This window comes from Hemicordylus capensis, chromosome 10 (genome assembly GCF_027244095.1).
Source record: "Hemicordylus capensis ecotype Gifberg chromosome 10, rHemCap1.1.pri, whole genome shotgun sequence".
NCBI lineage: Eukaryota > Metazoa > Chordata > Lepidosauria > Squamata > Cordylidae > Hemicordylus > Hemicordylus capensis.
Genome location: NC_069666.1, coordinates 9,015,592 through 9,024,727, shown reverse-complemented (window position 1 = coordinate 9,024,727; position 9,136 = coordinate 9,015,592). Strand labels below are relative to the sequence as shown.

The following is a 9,136-nucleotide window of genomic DNA, read 5'->3' as shown; positions in this document are numbered from 1 at the left end:
CCATGATGAGCTGCCATTTTGTGCCAGGTTCCAGCCCAGTGAACCAACAATTTGCACCAGAATCTGCCTTGGTGAGCCGCCATTTTGTACCAGGCTCCGCCTCCCAGAGAACCACTATTTCCCACCAGGCTCCACTGGATGGTCTTCAGGGTTCTACTAAAAAAAACCACAACCCAGTTGGATCCCACTAACCTAGAATCTCCCCACATGTAAGGAGTATCCAAACAGTTGTTCAACCTTCCAGTCCCTGACTTGCTCTGTTGAGCTTTCCGGTCTCAGTGTCTTTAAACAGGATTGATTTGTGCTTTGTATGGTCCTGCCAGAGAAATTGGAGAGGAGAGCTGGTCTTGTGGTAGCAAGCATGACTTGTCCCCATAGCTAAGCAGAGTCCGCCCTGGTTGCATCTGAATGGGAGACTTGATGTGTGAGCACTGCAAGATATTCCCCTCGGGATGAAGCCTCCATCCTCCGAGGGGAATATCTTACAGTGCTCACACTTCTAGTCTCCAATTCATATGCAACCAGGGTGGACCCTGCTTAGCTAAAGGGACAAGACCAGCTCTTTTCTTTTTCTCTACAGACCAGCTGAACTGGAGTATACTGGGCATAGATGGAGTGCCTTTCCCTCCCGCCGAGTAACGCTGCTCCCTGCAACCACAAGTATCTGGCATCTCAGAGCCGGAAACCCTGCTGTCTCCTCCCAATTAACACGTCTGCTCCTACCAGTTCCCTACATTCTTCACCAACTGTCGGCGGGGCCTGAGGATAATTTTCCAGCAGGAGACAAGCTGTGGCTTTTACCCGGGACCAGATTATTTCAGATCCGCCACACCCACACCAGGCTCTGGAAAACAGCCATGTGTGCTTTTGCATAGGCGTGTGCAGCACATCGCTGAGTAACAGTGAACGGATGGAGAAGGCTGGTGAGGACACAGAGTTCCAGGCACCTACTTGTGCTCCGAGAGCTGGGTAACAAGCTGGAAGTGAGCGAGACAACAAGACCGAACTGGAGAGCGAAGGAGAATCTGGCAAAGATCCTGGTCTCTCCGCAGAGAGATGCTTTGCCTCTCCCAAACTGCTAGCAGGGAGCTGCCTTATCCTGAGTCAGACCATGGGTCTATTGATCTCAGTACTGTATTTACCCAAATCCAAGATGAGTCCCTCCCCCTCCCCCAGTTCTTTCCTGTTACATATGGAGGGGTCGTCTTGCATTCAGAGTCCTCTTTCTCTTATTTATTATTGTTCAGTTTCCATACCACCTTCCATAATACATCTCAAGGCGGTTTTTGAGTAAATGCAGGTATACCCTTTACTTAACCACTATCTTTTATCATCTTACATCCAGAGTCACCTCCTATTTGGTTAAATACGGCACTGTCTGCTCTGACGGGCAGCAGCTCTCCAAAGTCTTAGGCAGGAGCCTGTCCCAGCCCTACCTGGAGATGCTGCCAGGCATAGAACCTGAGACCTTCTGCATGTAAAGCCGATGTTCTCCCACTCAACTGGAGCAGACAGTGCTCAAAAGTAGTCACCCTCCCCATGCTGACCCAACCCAGAAGGCCGTACAAGCACTGCCTGTACGGCCTTCAGGGTTGGGTCAGCCCTTCAGTTTCCTGTCTTCAGGGCAGAGTTAAGCAAGGGACTATAATTGGGCAAATGGGTTCAAAAAACCCAAGCCGCCCAGAGCTGCCTCGCTCACCCCTTATCCCTCCACGGAGAGCTGGGCCCGCTTCGTTTCCCAGCCTGCTTCTTTGCTAGGTTTTTTTTCTTCATTCTCACCAAGAGAACAAAGACGACCACCCAGCCAACAACGAATCTGGCTGAGGAATGAGATCCAGTGGGCCGCATTGGCCCTTCCGGGGGCTGCCTACACACCCTACATGTGATGTCACACAAGGGGGGGGCATGGCTTTTGCACATGAGGACTGCAGTCGCAGGGGAGCAACAGCAAGAGAGAGGGCCTGCCCCTCAGCTCTTACCTGTGGGCTCCCCAGAGGCATCAGGTGGGCCACTGTGTGAAACAGGATGCTGGACTAGATGGGCTTCCTTGGGCCTCATCCAGCAGGGCTGTTCTTACTTATTTTATATACTTATGTTCTTATGAGGGGCAAACACGAGCCCTCCCTCCCCTAACTATGTGCCTGGATCGGCACCCGTTCCAAACTGACCCTTGTGAGCGATGAGTGTGGCACAGGGGACAGGAGGGGGAAGGTTGCTCTCAGCCTCTTCTTTCCTTTGCAAGGACTGCAAAGGGAGGCCATCCTCCCAAAGCATGCAAGGGACTGGTCTGTCCCAAAGAGCTGCTCTAATAGGAGCAGTGGGGGGGGGGGGCATCTTGCCACCCTGCTTCTGCCCCAATAATCGGCCGCCTGAGGTGACTGCCTCATCTCACCTCATTCGAGGGCCGCCCTTAGGCTTAGCAGAACGAGAAGGCTTATCGCTTTACATCAGAGAGATATCACGCTCCACTCTGCACAGTCAGGAGGAGGAGGAGGAGGAGGAGGAGGAGATGGCTGGCGAGACGCCACGATGCTCCTGGACGCGATACGCAGGCCGATTCACATTGAGTCTGTTCTCTTGCGGGCGAAAACAGCGGACACACTCTTGACAATGCTGCGGATGCCGGTGCCTTTCTTCAGCGGCAGTTTGGCCTCACAGATCCGTTCTGCCAGGCCATGGAAGACCAGGAGGGCTCCGTGGTAGGCTTCTGCCGCGGAGACCTCGTAGAACTCGCACTCCATGGAGAGCGCCAGGAGACGGCCCTCCTCGCTGGAGACCGCTCGCCGATGGTGCAGGTCCCGTTTGTTGCCCACAATGACAATGGGCACTTTTTCCTGGTTTGGGCCTTCCTTGGTGGCCTTAATAGACTGGACTTTGGGCTGGACGCTGTTGAAGCTGTCTCGATCGCAGATGCTGTAGACCAGGATGAAGCCATCGGCCCACTGGATGCGCTTGTCCTCGGAAGAGCTCTCATCCGCTCGCTCCTGGGGAAGAAAATAAGCAGAGCTGCAACAGTGGTGGGCAAGGCTGTAGCTGATTGGAAGGGCATCCATCTGGCATCTCCAGGTAGGGCTGGGAAAGACTCCTGCCTGAAAACTTGGAGGACCGCTACCAGTCCGTGTAGACAACACTGAATTAGACGGACCAATGTATAAAGCAGTTTACTAAGTTCCTATTTAGCTGATGAATCGGAATTAAATGAGCAGGTTTCACTGAAAATATTTTTAATATAAGTCTTGATTAAACCTGCAGGTGGCAAGCGCCTTTTCAAAAGGCAGACTCCCTCCTGTGTGAAAGAAAACAGGGGATGCTTCTTCTGAAGTAGGCATCTCCAACCATGGCCCACCGGTTGTCGTTGGACAGCAACACCCATAATCCCTAGTAATGATGGTCATTAGCCAGGGTTCATAGGCGTCGTAGGCCAACATCTGCAGAAGGGCTGCAGTTAGAGACCCCTGTTCTAAAACGCTGCCTGTTGCAATAGATAGAGGCGGGGCGTAGCGACCATTGGGCAAGGGGGTGTGGATGTCCCTGGGCCTGGACTGGTCAGGGGCCCCCCGCCGCTGCCCACTGCTACCCCGCTGCCCACGCTGCCCTCTGCACCTGCATGTCGTGATGTCACGATACGGAGTGCTATCCATAATCGGAGTGTGCGGGGACACAGGCCTGAAAGAAGCCATGGGCTGGCCAGGAGTGGGGTGGGGGGAGAAGCCTGTCCACCACTGCCATGGGGGGGTAGCCTGCTCTCCCCGGCAGTGAAGATCGTGGGCAGTATGAGCGGCAAGGCAGCAGCGGGGTGAGTAACCCCTCCCCCAAAATTACAGAGGGCCCTTACAAAAGGGGGGGGGAGCATGGATTGGGTGGTGGGGCACACATGCAAAGCACACGCGCTGGGGGGCCCTTGGGGAACTTTGTCCCTGGGCCGCCGGGCAGATTGCTATGTGCCTGTATAGAGGTCATTCACACAACGGACAAATGGGTAGAACTAGTGCCCTACCCAGGTTTGGGAGCTGTGTGCACTCCCCATTTTTGGTTGCGTGGGAGCAAACAACTAGTAACAGGGAGGGAGAAGGGATTGTATGGGACCAAGGTCGGAGGAAAAGCTGGACAAAGACTGTAATAAAGACGGACTGACTGGGTATGAAAGCTGGGTAGGACAGCTCTGTCCTACCCAGCTTTCATACCCAGTCAGTCCGTCTTTATTACAGTCTTTGTCCAATATCACAACATCTAAAACAATATACAATTTTAAACATAGCCATATCAATAACACAACTCTCCACTGGATCCAACCATTAGCGAGCAGACTGTCCCTTCTCGTATTGCAGAATAACAGAATTTTGCAACTGTGTGTGTGATAGACGAATTCACACCTATTAGCAAATATTTGATATAGAATTCATCCAATTGACCTGGCAAATTATGTAAAAGAGGGTCAATTAACTTTCGCCTAAGATCTATATAAAAGACACACCACAGGAGCACCTGCGTAACCGACTCAATCTCACCAGAGCCACAGGGGCAATATCTCTGCTCAGCTGGAATTCTATTATATCTACCAGCCTTTCATACCCAGCATTTGGCCAAGATGGGAGGAAAAGCTGTCCTAAGCATCCTACCCAGCTTTTCCTCCAACCTTGATTCAACTCAGTCACTTCTCTCTCCTCCGACCTGGTTGTTTGCTCCCACACAATCGCAAACTGGGAGCACAACCAGGACACTTAGTAGGACACTTGTCCTACCCAGTTTTCGGTTGTGTGAAGGACCTCATCGTGTATTGTCCAGCAACTGCCTTGAGAATAAGCTGTGCAATGGGTGCAATATAGAAATACTTGGAATGAGCATTTCTTGTGAACGTGTGAGTATTTTTGTGAACCGCCTAGAGCAGGCCTGCTCAACTTCGGCCCTCCTGCAGATGTTGGCCTACAACGGCCATAATCCCTGGCTATTGGCCACTGTGGCTGGGGATTATGGGAGTTGTAGTCCAAAAACAGCTGGGGGGCCTAAGTTGAGCAGGCCTGGCCTAGAGCCTTTGGAGCCAGGCGGTATATAAATTAATCAAATAAATAAATAACAAATAAAACACAGGGATATGAAAGAGTCTCAGCACTCCCTCACCTGTGAGCAAGGGAAGTCCCAGATGTGGAAAAGGATCTCTCTGCCTTCCAGGGCCAAAGTGTGAGTGTAGATAGACTCTGCAGGGGAAAACACACACACAGTTCTGGCTGCCAAAAAGCCACTCCCAAGAGCGGTAACCTCTCTTCCCCTCTCTGCATCTGCTTTGCCACTCCCTTCTCCTACCTGGCACTCTAACTACCTGGAGTTAGAGACCGCCAAAGCAGACGTCACAGAGCAAGGAACATAAACTGAAGGTCTGCACAGACTACCAGCCCAAAAACTCCTGCCTCAGTCCCAGTCAGATTATTTTGCCTTTTCTTTGCAGTCATGCATCACAATCTTCTTGTGTCTATAAGTAGTGTGCTTCCAGACATGTAAGACGTTTTGCTGCTTGATCCTAAGTGGGTCTACTCAGACGTAAGCCCCACTGAATTCAGTGCAGCTTGCCTTCAAGTGCACATGCAGAGGTTTACTGTAGGCAGGCAGCCTTATTGCTGTGTGGTATTTGTGTTTGCCACAACGTAGGGCCATAGCTCAGTACTAGAGCATCTGCTGTGCATGCAGAAGGTCCCAGGTTCAATCCCTGGCAGCATCTCCAGGGAGGGCTAAGAAAGTTTCCTGCCTGAAAGAAACCTCAGAGAGCTGCTGCCAGTCAGTGTAGACAATGTTGTGCTAGAAGGGCTGGTGGTCTGACTCAGTAGAAGGCAGCTTCCTATGTTCATAACAGCAGCATCTTCCCACTGTATAAGCATAATGCCCCATTTCCGTGAACACTCGGAAATGTGCACACAAAAACCCTGATTTGATTGCAGTTCCACAGTATGGATGCTTTCCATACATATGGACATTCACATCCCTAGGGCCACTTCCAGATCAGGGCTGAGGGAACCCCTCAGCAAAGTGCCATCTGGTGTGTCCCCCCCCCATCCTTAATTCATGGAAACCCTGAGGAGCTTACCTAGTGGTGGATCTCCCCCCCCCGCCCACATGCTCCTATTAGCATTGGACAGCTGGTAGACACCATCTTGGTTTCCCATAATGCTTCAGATGTTGTGTAGTTCTGGGGCATTGAGGGAAAATAAGTTCATCACCAGTGGGGACCGACTTGTTTTTGTGGTGGCAGCCATTTTCTGTTACAGCACCCCAGAACTATGTCACATCCATGGTATTCTGGGAAACCAAGATGGCAGCTGCCTGGTAACATGAGGCACACTGAAAAACAGGGATGTGCAAAAAAATTCAACTGAATTTATTTGAATTAGAATAGAATTCAAATTGATTGACTCAAAACTGCTTGCACAGAATGGGATTTGTTCTAATCAATTCAAATTGGGGTGAATTCGAATCAAATTCAAGTCGAATTCGAGTAATTTTGATCCCAGTTGAGGCAAATTCGAATCGATTCGAATGAATCCCATTCTGTGCAAGCAGTTTTGAGTTGAACTGATTCAAATTTGATTTGAATTTGAATCGATTTGCTTGAATTCTTTGCACATCCCTACTGAAAAATAATCCATTTTTAAAAATAAGCCCAGGACAGGCTTCAGTGAAGGGCCTTGCTGGGGAACTGAAGCCTAGACAACTTGCCTGATGTGTGCTGATGCCAAGCTTGACATACAGTACCTCCATGTTTCATCCATTTCCTGGGGGAAACAGTAGGATAACCCTCACAAAGACAAATGCAGCTTAAAATGTGGAGTGACCTTCAGAGGAATGGATTAACAGAGACCCCTCCACCCCCCCAGAAGCAGGAAACTATAAAGATTGGGGAAAATACCATGCATTGGGGTCAGTCGGATGGTACAAGTGGGTACAAACAAAATGGCTGTGCGAGGCAACCATGAGGCAACCATGAGGCAACCATGGACCACACAGTTGTCCATTTGTGGTGGCCGTGCAGAGGCAGCTCTGGAATATCTTAACTAGAGGTGTCCAGAGCTTCAACCAAGATGTGAATGAACTCTGTTACCAAGCTACCCTCTTCCCCTCATCTCACAGAGAAGGAAACCAACCCTTCATAGAGAATTAGCTATTGCAATTAGTGCTTTTCTGCTTAACTGGACCACCCAGCCTCCCAAGTGTGAAGGGGAGAAAAAAATAGCTGGCAGAAGTCTGTCCATGGGAGGATGACGCTTACCTAGATCTCCATATTCCCCAATAAATCTTCTGGTGAGAAAGCGCACGGTCAAAGCTGCGAAAAATCGTGGGAGTGAGAATGCTATATAAAACAGATTTGAGAAAAATTAAACGAAAACAAAGCACACCACCCAACCGGTTTCTGTTCTCGACCTGAGGGGTGGGGGGTGGGGACCCTTTTGCCACAAAAAAGAAGAAGAGCAATTTGTTATGGGACGGCTAACAAATGTTGTTGTCGTCGTTATTATTATTTTGACAAGAAGCTAACACAAACCCGCAAAGATGAACATTCTCAGAACTCAATTTGCAAGGTAGATGTGGAGTAACAAACTGCGACTGATTCTGCAAGGACAATTTCTGCAGAGTCAAAACCTGAATCTTGAATTGCAAGTCCAGAGATTTGGGTTGCACAGTACAAGATATATAAATGGAAAGTTGCCAGGCTATGATCCTTTGCACACTTACCTGGCAGTAAATCCTTTTGCATTTGGTGGGATTTCTTTCCCACTGAGTTCCATAGGACTCAGGGGGCATATGACCAGGCTGTCAATTTGCTAGCAATACTTTAATTCAAGAGTTCCCAACTTTGAGTCTTCAGTTCTTGTTGGACTACAACTCTGATCATGGCATTTCAGCCACTACGGCTGAGTACAATGGGAGTTGTAACACCTGGGGACTCAAGGCTGGGAACCCCTGCTTTAATTAATATCAGACTCTTGCATTGGTCCTCAAGCAAAGCAGGCTTCTGTCCTATATTGATATTATTATTACACTTGGGGTTGAGATTTTGTGGAATTAAGTATATATGGTACATAAGCTATAAAAATTAAAGAACTTATTTCAGAGTAGACCCTTTATTTCTATCTCTTCTTCCATCTATATTGACAACCCTGAAGAGTTGGTTAACAATTTATTTGGTGGACCACAGAACTTCCTAAATGCTGTTTCCAAACTGATCTGTCTTTTCTGGTGGGTAAAGGAGAATTACCCTTTTGGGACATCACATTTCAATTTGTATGTAGAATTTGCTATTCTGCATGCAATAATGTGCTATAACCTACTCACGATAATTTGTGAGGATAAACATAACCATGTATACCACTCAGGGCTCCTTGGAGGGAGAGTAGAATATAAATATAAATAAATAAATAAATAAATGTTTGCATTAGCTGTGGAAAACTGCAAGCACTCTGTAGACACCTACAATAAGATTCCATGCCGCCTACCATGATCTCCCTTCTAACCCTTTCCGTTTTTCTTTGGTTTATCTTATAAGTGTTGCATGCAAAATAAGTGCAAAAACTTACTTGAAAACAAGTTTGTTCATTTTAAAAAATTTTTACATACAGATCAAGTTTAGAAACTTATGTACAGATCAAGTTTCTAGCTTCAGCCCACCTTAAGTTACTTTCCTCCCAGATCCCAAACTCACCTGATTTTCCCACGCTGTCTGCTCCAAGGACCACCACATTTGCTTCCATCTTCAGGGGTGTGGGAGTGGGCACTTCCACCACAGACTGGTGGTCTGGGGTGAAGCTGGCGCTTCTGCGCAGAGGGATCCGGAGGACCATTGATAGATCTGGGATTTTTTAACTAGTCTACCAGAAGCAAAGGTCTCTCTTCTCTGCTGCTTCTCTCTGCACAGACAGAACAAGAATAACTCCCTCTGCCACTGCAACTGTCGGAGTAATTTGCATGGATCATACCATTCCTAATGAGCAGTAGGGGTTTCACTCACAGGAGTTACTAACTGAAGACATCTCCAGTTGTTGTTTAAAATTTAAAAGGTGAATTTTATTCACAATTGAAATGATTGTAAAAGATAAAACAAATAGTGACTTGGTCCACCCCACTTCAGGCATTGGGAAAATCCAGGAGGGAC

At 48.5% G+C, this 9,136-nt stretch overlaps 1 protein-coding gene across 1 annotated transcript; it reads right to left on the bottom strand.

Annotated features, from left to right (window-relative positions):
• Positions 1 to 463: 463 nt before the first annotated feature.
• On the bottom strand, positions 464 to 8,895 carry LOC128335167 (ras-related and estrogen-regulated growth inhibitor-like protein). The gene is made up of 4 exons (XM_053273105.1): positions 8,687 to 8,895; positions 7,256 to 7,309; positions 5,119 to 5,195; positions 464 to 2,984 (listed from the first exon to the last, which is right to left on the bottom strand). The coding sequence occupies exons 1-4, from the start codon at positions 8,823 to 8,825 to the stop codon at positions 2,559 to 2,561; spliced, it is 696 nt and encodes a 231-aa protein (XP_053129080.1). The 5' UTR covers positions 8,826 to 8,895; the 3' UTR covers positions 464 to 2,558.
• Positions 8,896 to 9,136: the final 241 nt, after the last annotated feature.